General features: G+C 43.6%; 1 protein-coding gene and 1 long non-coding RNA gene across 17 annotated transcripts in view; one reads left to right on the top strand and one right to left on the bottom strand.

Annotated features, from left to right (window-relative positions):
- The window catches only part of LOC133375369 (uncharacterized), a 32,867-nt gene extending 18,360 nt beyond the window's left edge, over positions 1-14,507 (top strand). For 9 of the 16 annotated variants that reach the window (XM_061606959.1, XM_061606957.1, XM_061606958.1 and 6 more), the window contains 10 exons: positions 2,001-2,049; positions 3,997-4,065; positions 4,345-4,382; positions 5,383-5,431; positions 7,379-7,447; positions 7,727-7,764; positions 8,765-8,813; positions 10,761-10,817; positions 11,097-11,134; positions 12,576-14,507. In XM_061606959.1, the coding sequence (XP_061462943.1) occupies positions 2,001-2,049; positions 3,997-4,065; positions 4,345-4,382; positions 5,383-5,431; positions 7,379-7,447; positions 7,727-7,764; positions 8,765-8,813; positions 10,761-10,817; positions 11,097-11,134; positions 12,576-12,611 (492 nt within the window). In that variant the 3' untranslated portion in view covers positions 12,612-14,507. Of the gene's footprint in view, positions 1-296; positions 360-2,000; positions 2,050-3,996; positions 4,066-4,344; positions 4,383-5,382; positions 5,432-7,378; positions 7,448-7,726; positions 7,765-8,764; positions 8,814-10,760; positions 10,818-11,096; positions 11,135-12,575 lie in introns of all 16 variants that reach the window. The other 7 variants (XM_061606954.1, XM_061606952.1, XM_061606961.1 and 4 more) reach the window with 1 other exon arrangement.
- On the bottom strand, positions 254-27,781 carry LOC133375372 (uncharacterized). The gene is made up of 3 exons (XR_009760187.1): positions 27,500-27,781; positions 12,545-12,913; positions 254-485 (listed from the first exon to the last, which is right to left on the bottom strand). It is a non-coding gene; the product is annotated as an uncharacterized LOC133375372 (long non-coding RNA).

Genomic DNA, 27,781 nt, shown 5'->3' with positions numbered 1-27,781 from the left:
TGGGTGACCTTGGGCCAGTCACTGCCTCTCAGCCTCAGAGGAAGGCAATGGGAAACCCCCTCTGAATACTGCTTACCGTGAAAACCTTATAGGGTCATCATAAGTTGGAATCGACTTGAAGGCAGTCCATACTTCCATACTTCATAATAACCACAAACTCACCTTTGGGTGGTAATAGTTTTACAACCAGAGAATATTTTTTATAATAATTGGAAAAGAGAACGTGTAGAACAAATTCATTCCAACTCTGGGGTCTTTTGCATGTTTCAAGTTGTCATCCTCTTGTTTTTATTTAGATCAAGATGGATTCCAGGCTTCTGTATATCTTCCCATACAATCTGGACATTGCACAGTTTGTGGTAAGGCCTCAAGAAGGGATGGAAGTCCTTTTTACCCAAGGGCCACATTCCCTCAAGGGTAATATGCCAGGGGCCACATGCTGGCAGTGGGCAGAGCTGGAGCCAGTGGTAGGCTCTTTGAAGACTCTTTGAAAAAAAATTAAAGGTTTTGCTGAGACTTGTATTTCCTGCATATCTTATGATGCAGTCTTTACATTCCACAATTGGTAGCAAGGTCTAGGGAATTAGGGAACCACTCTAATGAAGGACGTTTCCACGACTCAGATGTATTTTCTTTCTTTCAAAATTCTGGAGCTAATAGGTTTGAAATTCACTGTGATTATTGCATTATCAGGTGTCAGCAGTCAGTGGATCTGGTGCCCTTGGGGACTGGTGGGGCGGAAGGCAGGGAGCCCAAGAGTAGGCGGAGCCAGAGCCAGTGACAGGCAGAGTCCACTAATTCTCATCTTGTCCCCCATCCTCCTCCCTGATGAGTTCTACAAGGGCAACACTGGGGCAGAGGAGGAGGAGGAAGGTGGCAGCCAGGGCCACCCCCTGGACTGGCTGTAAGCGAGAAGGGCAGGCAGGAGGAGTCTGGGTGAGGGCAGGCTGAGGCTGGTGGGGCAGAGCCCCATTTGCCCCAATGGAGCAGTCTCCCCTGAACACTGGCTGACCTGATACTTGAGAAGGCTGTCTCTCCTCCTTCCACCCCTGCACCCATTTTGGCTTTCCCCACCTTTTCCTCACCTCTCCTTGACCTTATCTCCCTCTAGACTCCCCTCACTCATATTAACTTATTCCAATGGATGCAGGATCCTTACCCCCGGCATTGAGAATTGGGCTGAAGACACACTTGTGGTTGTATTGGTTTCAGCACGTCTCCCAATTGTGTTTTGTGAAATGGGAGACACACGACATTAGTCAAACTCCACCCGTTTTTACTCCAAAACCTGGGAAATTGGAGATCGATTACATTTTACCTTGAAGTCAGTTTTGCACAGGCTTCAAAACTGATTGGTCATCAACCCCCATTGCCATTTCAGGTGTGTCCAATGGAAACACTTTGCAGTAGGCTCAGGCCAAGACATTAATTGGCCCAATACTTTGCTGTGAACAGTCCTAAAAGGTCTGACATCAGTAGTGGGGAAAGGAGATGTGTCCAGCCGTGGGCAAATACATTTCAAACTGCAGCCAGACAAGAGCAGTCTTGCTGCTTTTGAAACAGCTAGTGTGCACATAGCCCTAGATATTGCCATGATAATACCATTGCATATCCGTTGTCAGCACCGTCAAGTACTAAATGTTATTGCGTGTCAACAGTTAAATATTGCAAAACATCCATAGCCAGCTAATAAATAGGGAAATGACTGAGCTCTGGGGGTTAAATGGAGAATCCATTATTTATGTATTTATTATTTGATTTATATCCCGCCTTTCCTCCCAGCAGGAGCCCAGGGTGGCAAACAGAAACACTAAAAACACTTTAAAACATCATAAAAACAGATTATTTGGAGAATATATGAGTCCTTAAGAGAATATTGCCTCCCAAAATCTGCAAAGGAGAATTTTGATGAGAATATTTTTGGAACAAAATCATTCCAACTCTACAGATGAGTGTGTGTAGTATGTGTTTTAAGTTGTCTCCTCATTATTTTGTTGTAGGTCAAGGTGGATCCCCGGCAGTTCCGTATTTTACTTTTCAGAGTCGATGGTAAGTCTTAGGATGGGCAGTAGGGATGGTTCCATCAGTTTTTCATGTATCCAATCTTAAATTCATCTCTCCTCATTTCTGCAGCAATTTGTGATTTAAAAAAATCCTTATGAAAATTCTCCAGAATTTTAGTGCAAATTTATCCTAATAAACACATTTCTGTACTCTGTTTTGACTAACATTTGCAACAACATAAAAATCCCAGCAGAATGGGAGAGAGAGCCGGATGTTTCTCTTTGGCCCTCAGGAATTGAAATGAATGAAGGGAGGAGGGGAGGGAGGGGGTGTGGAGAGGGGAACGATTCACACACCCACCTAAAAGCATTGGAGCAAAGCATCTGCAAGCACTAGAGATCCGGAGTGCAGACATTTGTTCCTTCCCTTTTCATATTATCAGAGGATTGGCTTAGTACAGATATACAGGGGGAAAACTGTGATAGCTTCTGTTTGCCAGTAACGTTATGTGAACCGTGCAAATTAAAAGGGGATGTGAGTAGCACCAGACCCACAGTAAATCCCCGTGTAGATGAGACCTATGTTTCATTTCGCATATTGTTTCAGAAACTGCAAATTTGATAATTTGGCTTGAAATACGAACTAAATTTAATTTCTCCTCCATCCCTAGTGGGCAGGGGTGATGAATCCATTAAGGTTTTTAAAAATGCCTGCCAACCCCCAATTGAATTGACTGCCACAGCCACCAGCATCAGGGAGGGGTAGATTGCAGCACTCTCTGCTCTGGTGTCCTAGGACGTTGCTGTCTTCTCTGGTCTAGCAATTTCCCTCCCCGCTGAGGAGCAAAAAGCAGGAAGGAGCGCTCCAATCTATTCTCAATGAGGAAGTAATTTTTTGTGGGGAGGGGAGAGAAAATCACAAGAGCAGGCCAGCGGGGGAGGGGGCAATGGAGGCTGATGCCTTTTGGTACTGATGGGACAGTTAATGGTAGGCAGAGCCAGGGTTCACAGTAGAAGAGCCAACCAGTCACAGTTTTTCTCCCCATCCGCCTTCCTTGCAAATACGCAGAATAGAAGGCTGCAGGCCTGTGCCCACTTACATGGGAGTAAGCCTCACTGAACTCAGTGGGGCTTGCATATACGTAGGGCTACATAGGATTGTTCTGCACGCACACACAAAATGAATGAAAGCAGTCTTCTTTAAACAGTTGACAATTCAGTTCAATGTTGTCCCATCATGGTTCCTAAAATTGACCTCTTATATGGATTCACTGAAATACTACATTTTTAAAACGGTCCTTTTAACTTTGTGCATACACTCATTAAATAAAAGGTCAGTGCAAACAAACAGCCCTTCCAAACAGGCCAGTTTTGTTTGCAGCTACCTGGCAACAAGACAGAGGTTGACCCGCATCTCCCCTTTGACCCACACCAGCCAGGGCAGGCAGTGTGTGTGTGGAAAAACTTCCTCTTTGCTCTGCCTGCTCCCGGCTGGTGCAGCAAAGAGGCCCAGATCAGGCTGATTGCAAATAATGTGAAGGCAGCAAGGCTGGCTCTGGATCCAGATGATTCTGTTGTAGCCTAGCTCTGCCTACTCCCAAAATGCCCCATTTCAGGGGTTCCTGCTGATTATCACTGGTGGGGATACCGCTGGTGGTAAAGCCCATCTATCATTTGGGCAAGCACATTGGGGCACTCTTCACTGGCAAGGCTCCCCGTAGAACCAGGCAGGGCTGGATAGAGTGACACCTCTGCCTATACAACACCCCCCTCCACACAATGGATTGGGGGATTGAACTGCTCTGCCCATCAGATGTATTAATATATTCCATTTGGCTTTGGCTCCACCTACTTTTGCACTTCAGCCACACCCACTTTGGCATGTGGTCCTCAGATCAAAAAAAGAAATTTTGAAGAAACCTTTTAAGCAGTTTTTGTTTCAGTCCGAGAGATGTCCAAGAACCTCAAGTCTTCCCCTCTTGTCTTGTTGCAGGCCAAGATGGATCCATTTCCAAGGCTACAGCATGTTTTACCATGCAATCAGGATGTTTCACTGTTGGTGGTAAGTCCTAAGGAGCTGCGGTCTTGGGCTTACTCCATTTTGTGGCATTTGCCACGTCTTTGGCAGAATATTACTTGATGCTACTTGATATCCTGATAATCTTGAATTGTTTCTGTAGCTGACCAAGGCGGGCCCCACCATTAGACCTACCATTAGTAAGATGGCTTCCTCAGGCAGTAGATTTTGGCTGCCACAAAACTGAAATTCGTTTCAATGCTAGCCGGAACTAGAGACCTCCAATGTGCCTCATCTTGTCTCCTTGGTGTTTCCCCCCCACAGGGCATCTTATAATCTCCAAACAAACCTCAGATTTATTGGTAAGTATTCTGGAAATTAAAATGGCAGCTACACAACTACCTGGCCGAGTTTGGAAAGCTTTGGAGTGCTCCCTTCTCTGGAATGCTGTTGAAAGTGCTGCTGCCACCACCACTGCTACTCTCCACCAGATAGGCATGCCAGAGTTTGATGTGGATGAGGGGGTCCATCAGAGGTTACCTTGCCCAAGGCCCCTCAAACCTAGAGCCAGCCTTGGGGTGTATGCAGATCGAGGCGGGCTTCATTCTCAGTGGCCCCCACTGGGTTCCATCAGACGAAATAGTGTGATTGCAACCTAAGATATAGGTTGGAAGAGCATATAGGCCACATCCACACCATGCATTTATTCCACTTCACAGTCCTGGCTTCCTTCAAAGAATCCTGGGAGCTGTAGTTTGTGAAGGGTGCTGAGAGTTGTTAGGAAACCCCTATTCCCCTCACAGAGCTACAATTCCCAGAGTTCTCTGGGAAGAGGGATTCTGTTAAACCGCTCTGGCAATTGTAGCTCTATGAGGGGAACTGGGTTCTCCTAACAGCTCTCACCATCTTTCACAAGCTACACTTCTCAGGATTCTTTGGGCGAAGCCTGGACTGTATAAAGTGGAATAAATGAATAGCGTAAATATGGCCCATGTCTGGGAGAATCCGTGTGTGTGTTGCTGTGAACTCTTAGCGGGAAGTGTGGGATATAAATGCTATTTATAAGACTGGATTGAAATCTCCACCTTCTTCCTGTATATTCTCCCTCTGTGAAAATGTGGACTAGTTTTCTTTGGGGGCAAGGAGAGGAACCATTTCTCTGAATTTTTTGGGTTGAGGTTTACTATTTACTTTTCTGGGTCTCAAGAAGAAGTGCAGATGGCAGAAACCTGTGCGTTAATCCTCACCCCACTTCCCACCAGCCATTTTGATGAGAATATTTTTGGAACAAAATCATTCCAACTCTACAGATGAGTGTGTGTAGTATGTGTTTTAAGTTGTCTCCTCATTATTTTGTTGTAGGTCAAGGTGGATCCCCGGCAGTTCCGTATTTTACTTTTCAGAGTCGATGGTAAGTCTTAGGATGGGCAGTAGGGATGGTTCCATCAGTTTTTCATGTATCCAATCTTAAATTCAGCTCTCCTCATTTCTGCAGCAATTTGTGATTTAAAAAAATCCTTATGAAAATTCTCCAGAATTTTAGTGCGAATTTATCCTAATAAACACATTTCTGTACTCTGTTTTGACTAACATTTGCAACAACATAAAAATCCCAGCAGAATGGGAGAGAGAGCCGGATGTTTCTCTTTGGCCCTCAGGAATTGAAATGAATGAAGGGAGGAGGGGAGGGAGGGGGTGTGGAGAGGGGAACGATTCACACACCCACCTAAAAGCATTGGAGCAAAGCATCTGCAAGCACTAGAGATCCGGAGTGCAGACATTTGTTCCTTCCCTTTTCATATTATCAGAGGATTGGCTTAGTACAGATATACAGGGGGAAAACTGTGATAGCTTCTGTTTGCCAGTAACGTCATGTGAACCGTGCAAATTAAAAGGGGATGTGAGTAGCACCAGACCCACAGTAAATCCCCGTGTAGATGAGCCCTATGTTTCATTTCGCATATTGTTTCAGAAACTGCAAATTTGATAATTTGGCTTGAAATACGAACTGAATTTAATTTCTCCTCCATCCCTAGTGGGCAGGGGTGATGAATCCATTAAGGTTTTTAAAAATGCCTGCCAACCCCCAATTGAATTGACTGCCACAGCCACCAGCATCAGGGAGGGGTAGATTGCAGCACTCTCTGCTCTGGTGTCCTAGGACGTTGCTGTCTTCTCTGGTCTAGCAATTTCCCTCCCCGCTGAGGAGCAAAAAGCAGGAAGGAGCGCTCCAATCTATTCTCAATGAGGAAGTAATTTTTTGTGGGGAGGGGAGAGAAAATCACAAGAGCAGGCCAGCGGGGGAGGGGGCAATGGAGGCTGATGCCTTTTGGTACTGATGGGACAGTTAATGGTAGGCAGAGCCAGGGTTCACAGTAGAAGAGCCAACCAGTCACAGTTTTTCTCCCCATCCGCCTTCCTTGCAAATACGCAGAATAGAAGGCTGCAGGCCTGTGCCCACTTACATGGGAGTAAGCCTCACTGAACTCAGTGGGGCTTGCATATACGTAGGGCTACATAGGATTGTTCTGCATGCACACACAAAATGAATGAAAGCAGTCTTCTTTAAACAGTTGACAATTCAGTTCAATGTTGTCCCATCATGGTTCCTAAAATTGACCTCTTATATGGATTCACTGAAATACTACATTTTTAAAACGGTCCTTTTAACTTTGTGCATACACTCATTAAATAAAAGGTCAGTGCAAACAAACAGCCCTTCCAAACAGGCCAGTTTTGTTTGCAGCTACCTGGCAACAAGACAGAGGTTGACCCGCATCTCCCCTTTGACCCACACCAGCCAGGGCAGGCAGTGTGTGTGTGGAAAAACTTCCTCTTTGCTCTGCCTGCTCCCGGCTGGTGCAGCAAAGAGGCCCAGATCAGGCTGATTGCAAATAATGTGAAGGCAGCAAGGCTGGCTCTGGATCCAGATGATTCTGTTGTAGCCTAGCTCTGCCTACTCCCAAAATGCCCCATTTCAGGGGTTCCTGCTGATTATCACTGGTGGGGATACCGCTGGTGGTAAAGCCCATCTATCATTTGGGCAAGCACATTGGGGCACTCTTCACTGGCAAGGCTCCCCGTAGAACCAGGCAGGGCTGGATAGAGTGACACCTCTGCCTATACAACACCCCCCTCCACACAATGGATTGGGGGATTGAACTGCTCTGCCCATCAGATGTATTAATATATTCCATTTGGCTTTGGCTCCACCTACTTTTGCACTTCAGCCACACCCACTTTGGCATGTGGTCCTCAGATCAAAAAAAGAAATTTTGAAGAAACCTTTTAAGCAGTTTTTGTTTCAGTCCGAGAGATGTCCAAGAACCTCAAGTCTTCCCCTCTTGTCTTGTTGCAGGCCAAGATGGATCCATTTCCAAGGCTACAGCATGTTTTACCATGCAATCAGGATGTTTCACTGTTGGTGGTAAGTCCTAAGGAGCTGCGGTCTTGGGCTTACTCCATTTTGTGGCATTTGCCATGTCTTTGGCAGAATATTACTTGATGCTACTTGATATCCTGATAATCTTGAATTGTTTCTGTAGCTGACCAAGGCGGGCCCCACCATTAGACCTACCATTAGTAAGATGGCTTCCTCAGGCAGTAGATTTTGGCTGCCACAAAACTGAAATTCGTTTCAATGCTAGCCAGAACTAGAGACCTCCAATGTGCCTCATCTTGTCTCCTTGGTGTTTCCCCCCCACAGGGCATCTTATAATCTCCAAACAAACCTCAGATTTATTGGTAAGTATTCTGGAAATTAAAATGGCAGCTACACAACTACCTGGCCGAGTTTGGAAAGCTTTGGAGTGCTCCCTTCTCTGGAATGCTGTTGAAAGTGCTGCTGCCACCACCACTGCTACTCTCCACCAGATAGGCATGCCAGAGTTTGATGTGGATGAGGAGGTCCATCAGAGGTTACCTTGCCCAAGGCCCCTCAAACCTAGAGCCAGCCTTGGGGTGTATGCAGATCGAGGCGGGCTTCATTCTCAGTGGCCCCCACTGGGTTCCATCAGATGAAATAGTGTGATTGCAACCTAAGATATAGGTTGGAAGAGCATATAGGCCACATCCACACCTTGCATTTATTCCACTTCACAGTCCTGGCTTCCTTCAAAGAATCCTGGGAGCTGTAGTTTGTGAAGGGTGCTGAGAGTTGTTAGGAAACCCCTATTCCCCTCACAGAGCTACAATTCCCAGAGTTCTCTGGGAAGAGGGATTCTGTTAAACCTCTCTGGCAATTGTAGCTCTATGAGGGGAACTGGGTTCTCCTAACAGCTCTCACCATCTTTCACAAGCTACACTTCTCAGGATTCTTTGGGCGAAGCCTGGACTGTATAAAGTGGAATAAATGAATAGCGTAAATATGGCCCATGTCTGGGAGAATCCGTGTGTGTGTTGCTGTGAACTCTTAGCGGGAAGTGTGGGATATAAATGCTATTTATAAGACTGGATTGAAATCTCCACCTTCTTCCTGTATATTCTCCCTCTGTGAAAATGTGGACTAGTTTTCTTTGGGGGCAAGGAGAGGAACCATTTCTCTGAATTTTTTGGGTTGAGGTTTACTATTTACTTTTCTGGGTCTCAAGAAGAAGTGCAGATGGCAGAAACCTGTGCGTTAATCCTCACCCCACTTCCCACCAGCCATTTTGATGAGAATATTTTTGGAACAAAATCATTCCAACTCTACAGATGAGTGTGTGTAGTATGTGTTTTAAGTTGTCTCCTCATTATTTTGTTGTAGGTCAAGGTGGATCCCCGGCAGTTCCGTATTTTACTTTTCAGAGTCGATGGTAAGTCTTAGGATGGGCAGTAGGGATGGTTCCATCAGTTTTTCATGTATCCAATCTTAAATTCAGCTCTCCTCATTTCTGCAGCAATTTGTGATTTAAAAAAATCCTTATGAAAATTCTCCAGAATTTTAGTGCGAATTTATCCTAATAAACACATTTCTGTACTCTGTTTTGACTAACATTTGCAACAACATAAAAATCCCAGCAGAATGGGAGAGAGAGCCGGATGTTTCTCTTTGGCCCTCAGGAATTGAAATGAATGAAGGGAGGAGGGGAGGGAGGGGGTGTGGAGAGGGGAACGATTCACACACCCACCTAAAAGCATTGGAGCAAAGCATCTGCAAGCACTAGAGATCCGGAGTGCAGACATTTGTTCCTTCCCTTTTCATATTATCAGAGGATTGGCTTAGTACAGATATACAGGGGGAAAACTGTGATAGCTTCTGTTTGCCAGTAACGTCATGTGAACCGTGCAAATTAAAAGGGGATGTGAGTAGCACCAGACCCACAGTAAATCCCCGTGTAGATGAGCCCTATGTTTCATTTCGCATATTGTTTCAGAAACTGCAAATTTGATAATTTGGCTTGAAATACGAACTGAATTTAATTTCTCCTCCATCCCTAGTGGGCAGGGGTGATGAATCCATTAAGGTTTTTAAAAATGCCTGCCAACCCCCAATTGAATTGACTGCCACAGCCACCAGCATCAGGGAGGGGTAGATTGCAGCACTCTCTGCTCTGGTGTCCTAGGACGTTGCTGTCTTCTCTGGTCTAGCAATTTCCCTCCCCGCTGAGGAGCAAAAAGCAGGAAGGAGCGCTCCAATCTATTCTCAATGAGGAAGTAATTTTTTGTGGGGAGGGGAGAGAAAATCACAAGAGCAGGCCAGCGGGGGAGGGGGCAATGGAGGCTGATGCCTTTTGGTACTGATGGGACAGTTAATGGTAGGCAGAGCCAGGGTTCACAGTAGAAGAGCCAACCAGTCACAGTTTTTCTCCCCATCCGCCTTCCTTGCAAATACGCAGAATAGAAGGCTGCAGGCCTGTGCCCACTTACATGGGAGTAAGCCTCACTGAACTCAGTGGGGCTTGCATATACGTAGGGCTACATAGGATTGTTCTGCATGCACACACAAAATGAATGAAAGCAGTCTTCTTTAAACAGTTGACAATTCAGTTCAATGTTGTCCCATCATGGTTCCTAAAATTGACCTCTTATATGGATTCACTGAAATACTACATTTTTAAAACGGTCCTTTTAACTTTGTGCATACACTCATTAAATAAAAGGTCAGTGCAAACAAACAGCCCTTCCAAACAGGCCAGTTTTGTTTGCAGCTACCTGGCAACAAGACAGAGGTTGACCCGCATCTCCCCTTTGACCCACACCAGCCAGGGCAGGCAGTGTGTGTGTGGAAAAACTTCCTCTTTGCTCTGCCTGCTCCCGGCTGGTGCAGCAAAGAGGCCCAGATCAGGCTGATTGCAAATAATGTGAAGGCAGCAAGGCTGGCTCTGGATCCAGATGATTCTGTTGTAGCCTAGCTCTGCCTACTCCCAAAATGCCCCATTTCAGGGGTTCCTGCTGATTATCACTGGTGGGGATACCGCTGGTGGTAAAGCCCATCTATCATTTGGGCAAGCACATTGGGGCACTCTTCACTGGCAAGGCTCCCCGTAGAACCAGGCAGGGCTGGATAGAGTGACACCTCTGCCTATACAACACCCCCCTCCACACAATGGATTGGGGGATTGAACTACTCTGCCCATCAGATGTATTAATATATTCCATTTGGCTTTGGCTCCACCTACTTTTGCACTTCAGCCACACCCACTTTGGCATGTGGTCCTCAGATCAAAAAAAGAAATTTTGAAGAAACCTTTTAAGCAGTTTTTGTTTCAGTCCGAGAGATGTCCAAGAACCTCAAGTCTTCCCCTCTTGTCTTGTTGCAGGCCAAGATGGATCCATTGCATGTTTTACCATGCAATCAGGATGTTTCACTGTTGGTGGTAAGTCCTAAGGAGCTGCGGTCTTGGGCTTACTCCATTTTGTGGCATTTGCCACGTCTTTGGCAGAATATTACTTGATGCTACTTGATATCCTGATAATCTTGAATTGTTTCTGTAGCTGACCAAGGCGGGCCCCACCATTAGACCTACCATTAGTAAGATGGCTTCCTCAGGCAGTAGATTTTGGCTGCCACAAAACTGAAATTCGTTTCAATGCTAGCCAGAACTAGAGACCTCCAATGTGCCTCATCTTGTCTCCTTGGTGTTTCCCCCCCACAGGGCATCTTATAATCTCCAAACAAACCTCAGATTTATTGGTAAGTATTCTGGAAATTAAAATGGCAGCTACACAACTACCTGGCCGAGTTTGGAAAGCTTTGGAGTGCTCCCTTCTCTGGAATGCTGTTGAAAGTGCTGCTGCCACCACCACTGCTACTCTCCACCAGATAGGCATGCCAGAGTTTGATGTGGATGAGGGGGTCCATCAGAGGTTACCTTGCCCAAGGCCCCTCAAACCTAGAGCCAGCCTTGGGGTGTATGCAGATCGAGGCGGGCTTCATTCTCAGTGGCCCCCACTGGGTTCCATCAGACGAAATAGTGTGATTGCAACCTAAGATATAGGTTGGAAGAGCATATAGGCCACATCCACACCATGCATTTATTCCACTTCACAGTCCTGGCTTCCTTCAAAGAATCCTGGGAGCTGTAGTTTGTGAAGGGTGATGAGAGTTGTTAGGAAACCCCTATTCCCCTCACAGAGCTACAATTCCCAGAGTTCTCTGGGAAGAGGGATTCTGTTAAACCTCTCTGGCAATTGTAGCTCTATGAGGGGAACTGGGTTCTCCTAACAGCTCTCACCATCTTTCACAAGCTACACTTCTCAGGATTCTTTGGGCGAAGCCTGGACTGTATAAAGTGGAATAAATGAATAGCGTAAATATGGCCCATGTCTGGGAGAATCCGTGTGTGTGTTGCTGTGAACTCTTAGCGGGAAGTGTGGGATATAAATGCTATTTATAAGACTGGATTGAAATCTCCACCTTCTTCCTGTATATTCTCCCTCTGTGAAAATGTGGACTAGTTTTCTTTGGGGGCAAGGAGAGGAACCATTTCTCTGAATTTTTTGGGTTGAGGTTTACTATTTACTTTTCTGGGTCTCAAGAAGAAGTGCAGATGGCAGAAACCTGTGCGTTAATCCTCACCCCACTTCCCACCAGCCATACTTCCCAAGATGCTTTGGGGGCAACATGGTGTGGCATGATTTGGCGTTGCTGCCAAGGGTATTCCAGGAAGTGGGAGTAGTGGGAAGTTATGGAGAAGGACTGCCTTGTGCCACTGTGAGCGGCATGGGAATTTTGGCTGTGAGTGGCACAGGGAAAAACCCTGGTCAAGGTGTAAGGATCCATACACTAAGCCTCTGCCCCCTCCCCAGAATTATGGAGAAATCCACCCTGAATTTTGTGATGGGTTTGTTTTGCTCCCACCCACCCAAAGAACTTCTGAAAAATAATTTTTTGAAATTTTTGGCACAGCCCTAGCTTTCTATTAACTTAAGCCTGCGATTCTATGCATATTTACTCAGATGTAAATCACACTGAACTCAATAGGGTTACTCCCACCCACGTATCCCACAGCAGACCCCAGATAAGGCTAACATAAAACTTAAAGTTATAACCAGTTAGAAGAAGTGGTCTTATATATCTTTTGGTATAAGCTCTCTTACTTACCCTATATGACTCTCTCGGATTGTACTTTTAGGAAGTTCTGCTCCTGTCCAGGCCGAGATCCGGTTAGAGATAAACTGAGCCCCTTCGGGAGAGCTTTTGGAAACCTTGGACCAGAGCAATGCCAATGAAGAATCAACTTTATGCTGAAATCAATGCTTTGCTTCTATTACTTGTTCAATCCACAATGTCTGAGGCTAAGCAAAGAGGAAAGCTGCAAGCACTTCTATGCAAAGTCTTTACCATTCTCCTTCCAAAACTCAGGGAACTCCAGGAGCAATAGAATCATGTAACGTTGCCTTATTGTTATTTTGATGGTTATTTCAGTCCATTCCAATTCAGTGGGATTTCCTCGAGTCCTGTATAAAAGGGCTTTTAGGGGGGGAAATAGAAATGAGACACATTATTTATCCCAATCCGGGTGCAGGTCTGGTTTGGGGACTACCTTAGTGGATGACTTGTGGAGGTGCATCCTTTTTGGACTTAGTGGATTCCATACCATTGGCCAAAGCGTCCTTCTTGGGCATCTGTCTGGAAGAGGAAATGGGAGGAAATAGGAAGCTACCTTATACCGAGTCATACCATTCGTAAGTGTTGTCTACGGTACACTGACTGGCAGCGGCTCTCTGGGGTTTCATACAGGGAGTCATTCTCAACCTTACCTGGCGATGCCAGGACCAAACCTGGGACCTTCTGCATGCAAAGCAGCTGCTGTACCACTGAGCCGTGGTGGTTCCATCTGACAGATCCCAGAAGATGAGGCCCCGTGGCCAATGCCCTCGAGGTTCATTTGGGTTCCATACTGACCCCTGTACTATTTAACATCAACATGGAACCACTTGGAGAGGTCTTTTGGGGATTTGATCCCATGAACATGTTGACGACACACAGCTCTCCTTTTGCTTTCCATTCTATGCAAAGAAAGCTGTAAAGGTTCAGATTCTATGTTTGAGCACAGTGGTGGGATTGTGCGTTGGCTAACAAACAGACTTAATTCATACAAGACATACAAGACAGTTGGTCCGTAGGAAAGCTGATCCAGAATTAAGCATACAACCTACAGTGGATTGGATTGCACTCTCTTTGAAGTTTGGGGGGGGTTACAATTGGATCTGTCTTTCTGTTTGAAAATAATGAGTCAGAAAAATAAACTCTGGATGGGTTATGTGTGTATGTGCCCACTCCTCCCCCAACTCATATTTAGCAATAGACCAAAGCAAGCTCACATGTGGTCTTTCCACTAGGTGGAGACAGTATTCTGTATATTCATGTGATGCAAATGGAGTGTGTTGTTGCCCAATTGTATGTCATGATCGCTGCTTTTTACAACCAAATCCCAATGTTAATACACAGCCTGAACAACTGCAATGTAACATACTGAATTTGCGCTATTGTAGTTTCTATGAGTAAGTAAAATGATGTATGTTAATATTTATATCTTATATTTTCTACTTGCAAACGCTGGATTTTGCAACCCAGCCCCCCCCTTTATTGGGCTCTAAGAAAATTCTTGCTCTTAAAAGAGGAATTATTTTTCAAAAACCTTTATTGCTGGAACTTCTGCTGACCTCAGTGACCCAGAGATGGTGGTGGGTCTGTAGCAGTTCTTGGTCACTTAGATTCTGTTTTTCTGTTGTGGTTTCTTTTTATATCTTTAAGCTCAGATGTGAATTTTCAGTGGACCTTAGTGTGTGTGCGGATAGATGCAATGTGGTTATAAATTTCTACATGCCAAGGTTGCTCCTTAGGATATATACCACTGGAATGTTACAAACACTTTATGTTGTCCTTCTCATCAAATAACCTGTTTCAACGTTTACCTTCTTGGAGGGGGGTTTACATCTGTGCCCTTTCATGGAAGGAGCATTAATACTGTGACAGAACACTTACGGGGCAACATTGCAAAATATAATCTTTTTGTCACATGCTTTTTCTTTACAAAAATAAAATGGTTCTCTCTTGCCAACCTTTGTTGTCCTGCACTTTTTTTCCTGCCAAGTTCTGTATTTCTCTCTTGGGCATTACTTGGTCTCTCTCTCAATTGACCTTAAGGCCACACAGTCCCTTCTCTCAGTCAAAGAGGGCCCAAACAGGTTCTCTGAATGACATGGGATTGGAACAGCAAGGACTCCCCGTGTTATCATCTCTTCTTTAGCCCACCATGAGCAAAGCTGATAGGATCTGTCGCAGAGCTTGGAAAAGTTACTTTTTTGAACTACAACTCCCATCAGCCCCAGCCAACATAGCCACTGGATTGGGCTGATGGGAGTTGTAGTTCAAAAAAGTAACTTTTCCAAGCTCTGCTCTGTGCAACACCAAATAACTTCTAAAATAAAGAGACAAATGAAAGACAAGCAGGCCTAGAAAAACACACCTGGATTCCCTACCCTTTACAATCCTGGTTTCTCTCCCCCCGCTTGCCCTCCCTAAGGATCCTGGGAGATGTAGTCAGCATAGTCAGACTAGCGCTAGAGGAGTCTCTGTTGCAATAGAAACAACTCAGATGCGTGGAAATTCGCCTATTTATTTATGTAGCAGCATCAGTGCATGATGCTCTGTCAGAATGGTGGGACATCTGTTTTGGCCCGAGGGCCACATTGCCTTCTGGGCAACCCTCGGGGGGCCATATGCTATGGTGAAGGGGCCAGAGGCAAATGTGGGCAGTGCAATGAATGTAAACGTTATTTGTGCAGCAGTTTCTACACGCACCCCTCTCTAACCTCCATCCAGGCAAGCAAGAGGCATTATCAGAGTTCAAGATCACATCCCAGCCAGACAAAAACACTGGAGGTGCGCCGATGAGGGGTGTGGCTGGGGAGGGGGTTTCATCTGGTGAAAGTCCAGAGGGCCAGACAGAGAGGCCTGGAGAGCCACATTTGCTCCCCAGCCTGAGGTTCTCCACCCTTACCTTACAGAGTACAAAAGAGAGCAGGTCCCCGCCCAGAGGAGCTTACAACCCACAATGCAATGCTGGGTAAACAGCGAAGGCAGCGGCGCCAAAGGTCAACAGGGAAGCAAGGCCTGGTTATTGCGGTTGCATATGCTTAGGCTTGGTTACAGGTGCAAAACCACCACCATGTGAGAGCCTCCTCATCTGGCCACAGCCTCCCCTCCTTGGCTCTGCCCTGCTTTTAAAAAGCTCGTATTGAAATCAAGGGGAGTCTCTCTCCCCACAAGCCTAACTGTTGAGGCGATGGTGGGAGAGGCTGTGTATGTGGGGGGGTCAAAGCTGGGGAATGATGGGGTAGTGGCAGACAGGTAACCTTTTGCCCTCCTCTGTTGCGACTCCCCCTTACCTGCTGAAAACACAGTCACATTTAAGCTTGAAAAAACCCTCCTTTCGGCTCAAGCCTATGCCATGGGGGGGGGGGAGGATATGTGCTTGTGCTAATTGTGTGTGCGTGTGTGTGTGTGTGTGTGAGAGAGAGAGAGAGACTGCTAAGTGGCTGTTTGTTTATGATTCAATTCTATGTCAGAGGCAGTATATACCATCTGCTTCTAAAGGCCAGTTGCTGGGAATCGCAGGTAGGGAGAGTGCTCTTGCACTCAGGTGCTCCTTGTGGGCTTCCCATTGAGGCAACTGGTTGGCCACTGTGAGAACAGGATGCTAGACTAGGTGGGCCACTGGCCTGATCCTGCAGGGCTCTTCTTATGGCGAGATGGTCCAAAGATCAGACTCCAAAGCATTAAAACCACAGAGTTCTGGCTCCTAGAGATGGCATCAGAGGGCATGAAAACTGCTGTGATGACCTCTTCCTAACTGGTGGGGAGGGTGGGATTGGAGGTCTGTTCTTGCTGTAGAATAGGTGCTGCATATTCCCAGAGAGAAGAGCTGCAAGTGGAAGACTTCACAGCGAGTTACAGCAAGGAAGGGAAGAGAGAAGCACCAAGAGAGGCAAGGAATCCATGGCTGGAGAGGGGAAAGAGGGCGTAAGGAGTGAGAGACGTCCCAGACCTACTCCTCCAAATCAGGAGGCTTGTGCCTATCTAGCTCCTTCCAATTATGCACAGTCGAATGTAGGGATGTAGCTCATTGGTGGAGTTCATGCTTTCCATGCAGAAAGTCTCATGTTCAGTCCTGGTCCTTCCAATTTAAAGCATAAGAAGGTACCAGGGGAAGAAGGTATCCAGCCCTGCTGGATCAGACCAAGAGGCAATTCTAGTATTCCTTTTCTCCTCTAGGATGCACTCCTTAACATGGTGAGGGGGTTTGAGAGCATCAAAGAAGCTGAGAACAATGCCGTCAGGAGTCTAGACCAAGAGGCTAGACTCCTAGCAGGGGCACCCAAGGTGAAATGGTCAAACCTGAGATACCAGACTAAAATGCAACCAGATTCAGAGGATGGCAATGGTAAACCACCTCGGAATGCCTCTTACCACGAAAACCCTATGAACAGAGTATCCAAAATGCAACACGAGATAGTGCTGGAAGATGAGACCCCCAGGACAGAAGGCACTCATCAACCTACTGGGGAAAAACAACAGACAAGTACGTATAGCACTATGACTAATGATGCAGCAGGGTCAAAGCTGAAAGGAAGCCCAGAGGCTGATGTGCACAGATGCAAAAGGAGAGTCCAGAGTTGTACAATGTACACAATAGGAATATGGAATGTGAGAAGCATGAACCAGGGAAAGTTAGAAATTGTCTTTTTTTTTTTCAATAATTTTTATTCAGATTTTCATAAAACATACAAGACAAAATCATAAAACATTCAAAGACAAAAAACAAAATCAAAAATAGTTAAACAAAAAGAAAAAAAGATGAAAAAAAAAAAAAATAAAGAATAAAATATTGACTTCCCATTTGTCAAAGATCAAATCAGTTATAAGTCTATAATATATAACAATCCTGTCTCTTAAGTCATATTATAAAATCACTTTCCTCCAGTAGTTATCTTACTTAATCATCAAATCTCATATACATTACTTTATTCTTTCCACAAAAAGTCAAAGAGAGGTTTCAATTCTTTAAGAAATATATCTATCAATTTTTTTTTTCCAGATAAGCATATCGATTAATCCATCTCATTACTAATTATGATAATCTTATTGTCATAACCATAGTCAAAATAAACATTTCAATTAATCCATCACATCAGAATCTGTTAGGTTCAGTAATTTCAGTAGCCATTGTTCTATTATCTCTATTAGTTCCATTTTCCGTCTTCCATCTTCAGTAGTCTTGTTAAGTCCAGTAATTTCAATATCCAATCTTCCATTATCAGTATTCCATAATAATCTTGCTGTCAAAGCCATAGTCATATGGTAAGAGTCTGATGGGAATTACCTCTATCCCAAATATTTTCTTGCCATCCATTCTGAATAGGTTGCTGAAATACTGCTGTAAAATCATATCTCTGTTCTTTTTTTCAAAATACACTGGGTCATCTCTTAAAAGTTTTTCCATTGTCACATGGCTGCAGTTAATTCCATAGATTTTCTCTATATTGGGCTCCATCACATCATTCCAGTCCAGAAGATTATCCATGCCATTGATAACTTTATCTCTAGAATCTTCATTAATTTCTTCAGAGATAACATTGAGTTCCAAACAATAGATTTTATTTCTAAAGTCCATAGACTCCAAATCTTGTTCCTGTTCCACGTTTATTCCAATCTCCGGGATCTCCTCTCTCACAGGGACCCCTGTTCCAGTCTCCAGGATCACCTCTCTCACAGGGACCCCTGTTCCATCCGGGGTCTCCTCTCTCACAGGGACCCCTTCCAGGGTCACCTCTCTCACAGGGACCCTTATATCTTTAATCTCCTGCTTCATTTTACTCAATTCAATTTTCATTATCTCAATCTCATCCATTATTTTCTGAAACATAGTTATTTCCAGATTCTCAGCCACTTTCTTAATTGCCATTTTAAAAGAAAAATATAGGAAAACCACTTCTTATTTCAGCAACAATTGGGTTAATACTCCAAACTTGGTGACATCACAGTATAAACAGAGCAGACAGCCTTATCTCTCCATAGTTAAGTAAACAAAATGCAGTTCCCAGGAACGAAACAATTAATGGCAATCGTCAAGAAACAGATTCGTCAAAATAAAATAGACCAAAAAGAGAGTAGTCTCAAAACAGTATAATATTTTCCAAAATAAAAATCTGGAATAGAAATCCCTCTTCTGTGTATATCTTTAGAATGCAAATCCAGGACAGCTTTTTGCAACAAAAACAGAGATAAGCTATTAATTAGTGCGTAGCAGAGAGAAGTTATGGCTCCCCAGTGAGATGTCAAAAACCGATCAATCTGGCAAATCTCTTTTAAACAGCAACAATTTAAGTCAAGTAAAAGAAAAATATAGAAAGAAGGGTGCTTGCCTGTTAGTGCGTTCTCTCTTAAAAGATAAGATGAACGTTCGCTTTAACAGATAGAGCTTGCTGTTGAAAATCCGTCCCACCTCCGTCGGCTGGACCTCGTCCCATAAATTAATGAGATCTGGTCGTCCCAACAAAAATAGGCTTTGAGGTTAATCTCTTCGTTTCTCCCTACCCGGGAGAAGTTTAATCAGTCAAAAAAAAAGAAAAAACTGACTGATATATCTGAATAAGCTTCTTTTGAGGCAGGAGCCCGTCTCAAAAGCAGGCACAGGCTAAGTCACCCTTCCCGGAAGTCAAAGTTAGAAATTGTCAAGCAAGAAATGGAACGTATCAACATTACCATACTTGGTGTGAGTGAATTAAATGGATGCAAATGGGACATTTTCAATCAGGCAGATAGAAAACATTTTATGCAGGAAATGAGAAATTAAGAAGAAATGGGGTTGCTTTAATAGTGAGAAGTGATGTAGCAAAAGCAATTAGGAACTATAACGCAAGGTCTGAGTGAGCTATATCAATGAGATTTAATGGGAAACCTATTAACATAACCATCACCCAAGTCTATGCTCCAACGGCAAATGAAGAAGAGGAGGAATTGGAGAGATTTTACACAGAAGTACAGGAAGAAATTCATCACACACCAGAACAAGATGTTCTGATAATCATGGGGGACTGGAATGCAAAAGTAGGGAACAGAGAAGAACTAGAAATTGTGGGGAAATGGGCTTAGGAGATAGAAATTAAGCAGGAGAAAGACTTATTGAATTCTGTGAAACCAATAATTTGTTTCTCGCCAACACATTTTTTGAGCGACCAAGAAGACAACTGTACACGTGGACATCACCAGATGGTCAAATTGATTCTATAATTCCTAAATTGATTCTATAATTGGTAGCAGAAGATGCGAAGTTCCATACTTTCTGCAAAAACAAGACTAGGAGCAGACTGCGGTACAGATCATGAACTGGTCGTATCGAAAATCAGAATAAAGCTAAAGAATGACAACAAAGCACTCATAATGCCAAAATACAATTTAAATAATATCCCAGAAGAATATAAAGAACAAATAAGGAACAGGTTTCAGGCTTTAAACTTAGTTGATAAAGAACCAGAAAAACTATGGATTGAAGTCAGAGACATTATCAGGGAAGAATGCAAAAAGAAAATACCTCTAGTTAAAAAGAGAAAAAGACCTCAATGGATAACTGACAAAGTTCTTAAAATGGTTAAAGAAAAGGGAGGGAAAAGCAAAAGGAGATAGAAACACGGTCAGAACCCTAAATGCAGTAATACAGTAACTAGTACGTAGGGACAAAGAGAACTATATAATAGTTATTGTATAGAAATAGAAGAGAACAACAAAAAAGGTAGAACAAGAGCCCTATTCCTAAAGATTAGAGAAATTAAAGGGAAATTAAAACCAAGAATAGGGATGTTGAATAATCAACAGGAAAACACACTGACTGACCGAGATAAAATAAAAGGAAGATGGAAGCAATACACTGAAGAACTATATAAAAGAGATGCAAGGATGACAGATTCATTCACCGAGGAACCGTATGATGAGGAACCAGAAATTTTAGGATATAAGGTGAAAGCTGCTCTTAAAATTCTTGGAAGAAACAAATCACCAGGAACAGATGGCATTCCAATAGAGTTGCTACAAGTTACTGAGACTGAATCTGTCCAAATTTTGACAAAAATGTGTCAACAAATATGGAAAATAAAACAATGGCCCTCAGAGGGGAAGCGTTCAATATACATCCCAATTCCAAAGAAAGGGGATCCCAGGGAAGGCAGTAATGATCAAACTTAATATCCCATGCAAGTAAAGTAATGCTCAAGATTCTACAACAAAGGCTCTTACCATGTATGGAGTGAGAAATGCCAGATGTCCAAGCTGGATTTAGAAAGGGAAGAGGTACCAAACATATGTTGGATAATGGAATGGCCCAAAGAATTTCAGAAGAAAATCACCCTGTGCTTTATAGATTACAGCAAAGCGTTCGGTTGGGTAGATCGTGAAAAACTATGGAACGCTTTAAAAGAAATGGGGGTGCCACAGCATCTGATTGTCCTGATGCACAACCTATACTCTGGACAAGAGGCTACTGTAAGGACAGAATATGGAGAAACTGATTTGGTCCCAGTCAGAAAGGGTGTGAGACAGAGGTGTATTTTTTCACCCTATATGTTTAATCTATATGCAGAACATATCATACGGAAAGCAGGAAAGCGGAAAGATGAAGGAGGTGTGAAGATTGGAGGGAGTAAAGACTAAAGTAATGATAACAGGAGATTAATGTAACTTTAAAGTTGACAATGAGGACATTGAACTTGTCAAGGATTATCAATAGCTTGGCACAGTCATTAATCAAAATGGAGACAACAGTCAAGAAATCAAAAGGCGGTTGGACTGGTGAGGTCAGCTATGCAACCACTAGAAAAGGTTCTCAAATGCAAAGATGTATCACTGAATACTAAAGTCAGGATCATTCAGACCATGGTATTCCCATCTATATGGATGGAAGTGAAAGTTGGACAATGAAAAAAGCAGATAGGAGAAAAAATCAATTCATTTGAAATGTGGTGTTGGAGGAGAGCTTTGCGCATACCATGGACTGCGAAAAAGACAAACAATTGGGTGTTAGAACAAATTAAACCAGAACTGTCACTAGAAGCTAAAATGATGAAACTGAAGTTATCATACTTTAGACACATCATGAGAAGACATGATTCACTAGAAAAGACAATAATGCTGGGCAAAACAAAAGGGAGCAGAAAAAGAGGAAGGCCAAACAAGAGATGGATTGATTCCATCAAGGAAGCCACAGACGTGAATTTACCAGATCTGAACAGGGTGGTTCACGACAGATGCTGTTGGAGGTCGCTGATTCATAGGGTCGCCATACGTTGCAGTCGACTTGAAGGCCCATAACAACAACAACTACTGCCCCACATGCCCCTGTTGGTACATTTTGGTGGGTTGCCAACTTAGGGTGACCCTATGAAGAGGGTTCTCATGGTAAGCAGTATTCAGAGGTGGTTTACCATTGCCTTCCTCTTGGAGCCCTGTTAAGCCTATCAAAACCATCCCTATGTTCTGAGTGAGGGCAGGGCTCTTTCCTTGCAGGCCATACATACGTATATGGCAGCAAAGCATATTCTGGAAGCCGAGCAGTAGGACAGCAGCCTTACATTTTGCTTCTTTTATTTTCTTTATATTATGTCACTCCACTGGCTTGTGTCATGATCTGGTCTGAGACTTTGGCTTACTGGACCTCAAACAGCTCTGAGTGAGTAACTTGCTCCAACAAAGTTGGGAGCGGACTGAGGTATTTTGTGCCTCTGTCTCCAGACTGCCTCCTCCAGGTTCCATCCCGTTGTAGAGAACTCTGCAGAGCCTTAAAGGGCCAACCCTCTGGCATGAAGATGGGCACTCTTCCTCTGTTCCACAGTCTCTCTCTTGGACCACATTCACACCATACCTTTATTCAGGACTGGTGCCAAATGGTGGCCAGGTTGGGCCTTGGCCGAGGTCCCCTGAAGAACCCCTCCTTAGGGTGTGGGGGCAGCACTCCCCTTCTGTGATCCTTGGCAGGGTCGACTCCCGACCCTGCCGCAGATTGCAGAGATGGAGCTCCCAGCCCTTCCTATAGATTGCAGGCCTGCAGCGCCTGCCAACTCTACCTCCCTCCCTTTCTGTGAATGCCCTGCATGCTGTGTGTGCAGCTGCCATCAACCGAGATGGCAGCAGAGGCTTCTCTAAGGGGCTGATGCCCCTCCTGCCATCTTGATTGATGGTAGGCATGTGTGCCATCAATGAAGATGGCAGTAGAGGTATCAGCCCCTTAGAGAAGCCTCCACCGCCATCTTGGTTGATGGCAGTAACCTGCACGCCCAGTGTGCAGGGCATTCACAGAAAGAGACAAGAGGTAGGTGGAACAGTCCCACACGGTCTGTACGGGAGGGGGGGCTGGGAGCAGGGGGCCAGGGCAGGCTGTCACCGGCCCTGCCTTTATTTCACTATTATTCCACTTTAATCATGGTTTCTCCCAAAGAATCCTGGGAACTGTAGATTGTGAGGGGGGTGAGAGTTGTTAGGAGACCCCTATTCCCCTCACACAGCAACAACTCCCAGAGTTCCTTGGGAAGAGGGGTTGATTGTTGAACCACTCTGCTGGATCCCAGAGTCATGACAACTTGGACCGATTCGTGTGTAAGACTACAGAGTGTGAACGTCAGTGGACACAGAATGAGCCTGTTGTTTCAGTGTTGCCCTGGGCTGCTTTCGGGGAGAAGAATGCGATATAAATTTAATAATAAACAAGTGTCTATCTTTAGCTTTGCCTGCGTACACACCATATATTTAAGCCACATGGTTTCCCCCCCAACGATCCTGGGAACTGTAGTTTACCCATCACAGAGCTACAATTCCCAGCACCCTTAACAAACAACAGGTATGGTGTGACATGTTGTGTCTCCAGTTGGCCCTGCTCCAACTTCCCCCCCCCTCAGCCCCCTACCTACCTCCCCTACCAGTGCAGAGACCACCATTGCTATCTTATGGATAAAAAGAATTATTCTACTACCTCTGTATGTGTGTGTTTATTTTTAATGTTGTTTTAGACTACTTAGATGCGCAGCAGCCAAAGCCAGCACCTTGTAGGCGTTTTTTTAAAAAGCAACTGAAATGTAATTGTAGTGATTACTTTTGAGAAAAAGCAATCCGTTACTTTCAGAGCAAATGCAATTGTAACAGTAGTTACTACTTTTTTGGGCCATGTAATTGTAACTGTAATTTATTACTTTTTAAAATTAATCTTCCAAGCTCTGAGTATAAGGCAACTTAAATTCTCTCTGTGACATTAAGGAAGCTCAGCCAATGGCTGACACTTTAGGAAGAACTCAGCCCCAGTTTTAAACTATTACCCCAGATATTTCCCCCCTAGTTTAATTGCTATTTGATACATTCCTCTGCCCAGCTGCTTTTTTAACTTCAGCAACAAAGATGCCCGTCTGCATTACCATCTGTCTACAGCTTTTGATGTATTAACCTCTGCTCCTGAAGAGTTCCAGCTTTTCCTCAAAGCACCCTCCCCACCCCACAGTAATATAGCTGGTCTCTTCCAGATCTCATCCTGTTTATCTAAGTCTTTCGTTTATCTCAGAGTCACGGAACTGGAAGAAACCCAACTGCATTCCAAGCTGAAGCTGAGACAGGATATCATCTAGAGAATCCTCAAGAGAAGTCGCCAAGGAATGACAAGAGATTCTATCCACAAGCTCCCCTCCCCTCAGCTGCTTGGTCCGCAGCTGAGCGGGTCCTACAGGGTGCTTCCAGACAATGTGTTTATTCAGAATTCGTACTGATTTGTCTGTGAGGATGTTAGACGAGGTTGGCTATTTTGTGAGCATTCCTCCTGATTTGTCTGTGGGGAGGTTAGACAATGCGGGTTATTCGATGAGCATTTGTCCTGATTTGTCTCCGGGGAGGTTAGACAATGTCAGCTATTTGACAAGCATGTATTCTGATTTGTTTGTGGTGAGGGATGTTGTGTCAAAACAAGTGTTATCCAACACTTTCCAGTGCATCTGCCCATCACTTTCCTTATCACGAAAAGTCTGATCTTTTTACAAAGTGGGTTTGCTGCGCAAGTCTTCGCAATCAACTATAACCACACAACTTGAATTTGGCGGTATGTAACTGAATCCCACTCTGAAAACAGTGACTGTCTGGAAGTGCCTATAGCTATTTTTTATTTTGTTAACTTAAGAACATTTATAGACCGCTTAATAACACAATAAATAGTTTAAGCAGTCTACAAAAGAAGAGTATAAGCATTGATTTAAAAATGCAGATAAAACCAACATTGAAAAACAGGTAGATGTAATAAAGTTATAAAAAATATCGAGAAGATCAAGAGAATTTAAAAAGAAGCATACATAATAAAATTACATCCGTAATTTTTTGCCAAGGCAAAGAAGTTTTTAGCATGTGTCTAAAACATCACAGCAAAGGACTTCCGGGAAGGGTGACTTAGCCTGTGCCTGCTTTTGAGACGGGCTCCTGCCTCAAAAGAAGCTTATTCAGATATATCAGTCAGATTTTTTCTTTTTTTTGACTGATTAAACTTCTCCCGGGTAGGGAGAAACGAAGAGATTAACCTCAAAGCCTATTTTTGTTGGGACGACCAGATCTCATTAATTTATGGGACGAGGTCCAGCCGACGAAGGTGGGACGGATTTTTAACAACAAGCTCTATCTGGAAAAGCGAACGTTCATCTTATCTTTTAAGAGAGAACGCACTAACAGGCAAGCACCCTTCTTTCTATATTTTTCTTTTACTTGACTTAAATTGTTGCTGTTTAAAAGAGATTTGCCAGATTGATCGGTTTTTGACATCTCACTGGGGAGCCATAACTTCTCTCTGCTACTCACTAATTAATAGCTTATCTCTGTTTTTGTTGCAAAAAGCTGTCCTGGATTTGCATTCTAAAGATATACACTGAAGAGGGATTTCTATTCCAGATTTTTATTTTGAAGAATATTATATTGCCTGAGACTACTCTCTTTTTGGTCTATTTTATTTTGACGAATCTGTTTTCTGACGACCGCCATTAATTGTTTCGATCCTGGGAACTGCATTTTGTTTACTTAAACATGGAGAGATAAGGCTGTCTGCTCTGTTTATACTGTGATGTCACCAAGTTTGGAGTATTAACCCAATTGTTGCTGAAATAAGAAGTGGTTTTCCTATATTTTTCTTTTAAAATGGCAATTAAGAAAGTGGCTGAGAAGCTGGAAATAACTATGTTTCAGAAAATAATGGATGAGATTGAGATAACGAAACAAAACCTGCGACAGGGTTGTAAGGAGCTGAAAATTGAATTGAGTAAAATGAAGCAGGAGATTAAAGATATAGGGGTCCCTGTGAGAGAGGTGACCCTGGAAGGGGTCCCTGTGAGAGAGGAGACCCCGGAGATTGGAACAAACGTGGAACAGGAAAAAGATTTGGAGTCTATGGACTTTAGAAACAAAATTTATTGTTTGGAGACACAGGAGATTAAAGACATAGGGGTTCTTGTGAGAGAGGAGACCCTGGAGACTGGAACAGGGGTCCCTGTGAGAGAGGAGACCCTGGAGACTGGAACAGGGGTCCCTGTGAGAGAGGAGATCCCGGAGATTGGAACAAACGTGGAACAGGAACAAGACTTGGAGTCTATGGACTTTAGAAATAAAATCTATTGTTTGGAACTCAATGTTATCTCTGAAGAAATTAATGAAGATTCTAGAGATAAAGTTATCAATGGCATGGATAATCTTCTGGACTGGAATGATGTGATGGAGCCCAATATAGAGAAAATCTATGGAATTAACTGCAGCCATGTGACAATGGAAAAACTTTCAAGAGATGACCCAGTGTATTTTGAAAAAAAGAACAGAGATATGATTTTACAGCAATATTTCAGCAACCTATTTAGAATGGATGGCAAGAAAATATTTGGGATAGAGGTAATTCCCATCAGACTCTTACTATATGACTATGGCTTTGACAGCAAGATTATTATGGAATACTGATAATGGAAGATTGGATACTGAAATTACTGGACTTAACAAGACTACTGAAGATGGAAGATGGAAAATGGAACTAATAGGGATAATAGAACAATGGCTACTGAAATTACTGAACTTAACAGATTCTGATGTGATGGATTAATTGAAATGTTTATTTTGACTATGGTTATGACAATAAGATTATCATAATTAGTAATGAGATGGATTAATCGATATGCTTATCTGGAAAAAAAATTGATAGATATATTTCTTAAAGAATTGAAACCTCTCTTTGACTTTTTGTGGAAAGAATAAAGTAATGTTTATGAGATTTGATGATTAAGTAAGATAACTACTGGAGGAAAGTGATTTTATAATATGACTTAAGAGACAGGATTGTTATATATTATAGACTTATAACTGATTTGATCTTTGACAAATGGGAAGTCAATATTTTACTCTTTATTTTTTATTTTTGTTTTTTTTTTTCTTTTTTTCTTTTTGTTTAACTATTTTTGATTTTGTTTTTTGTCTTTGAATGTTTTATGATTTTGTCTTGTATGTTTTATGAAAATCTGAATAAAAATTATTGAAAAAAAAAAAAAATAAAACATCACAGCAAAGGAGCTTGCCTGATGTTAACTCCTAGGGATAGCTTTGGATGGTGTCTAACGGGATTCCCCTCTCCTCCGAAAATGTGGTTCTCCCTATGCAAAGTGTGCAATAGGATCACTAACAAACTCCATCTAAAATGGAATATGGAGCTGTGCTACTGCAGAATTAGCTGCTATCAGCGGTATCTTTCATCAGGGGTTTTGTTCAGCAGAAATATCCTCCTCAATCCAATTAAACAAAATCAGCGTTGGAGAGAGTCTGAGGAAATCTTACATCCAGGAAGGGATATTTGGGACTGAAAATACAATATGCTACATGATCTTAAAGGGGCCCATGGGGCAACTAATCTGAGCAAAGCCATCGTGAGGTTGCACCTGTAATTCCAGCATCCATAGCACCAGTGGTGGCCGGTGCCCATTGAGACTGGTAGGGAGGCAGGCAGGGATACTTAACCGTAAGTGAAGCCAAAGCCAATGACAGGCAGAGATACTTCCTGATTGGTTGCTGTACGTGAGAAGGCAGGCAGGCAGGCAGGAGGTGGGCTGATGTAGGTGAGGCAGTGCCCCACTTTTCCTAGTGGACCATCCTCCGATGCTTAGCACTTCTAAATCCTTCTTCCTAGCTGGTCAGCTCCATCTTCATATATTTTGTTGCAATGCCTGCCCAGAAATCACGTGGAACTGCTTCCCCTTTTCTTTTCCTGCCTGGTGCTGCTTCCTTTGGCTTTTTGGGAGT

This window comes from Rhineura floridana, unplaced genomic scaffold, assembly GCF_030035675.1.
Source record: "Rhineura floridana isolate rRhiFlo1 unplaced genomic scaffold, rRhiFlo1.hap2 scaffold_19, whole genome shotgun sequence".
Classification (NCBI taxonomy): Eukaryota; Metazoa; Chordata; class Lepidosauria; order Squamata; family Rhineuridae; genus Rhineura; species Rhineura floridana.
The sequence above is the reverse complement of the archived record's forward strand: the minus strand, read 5'-3'. Positions and strand labels throughout refer to the sequence as shown.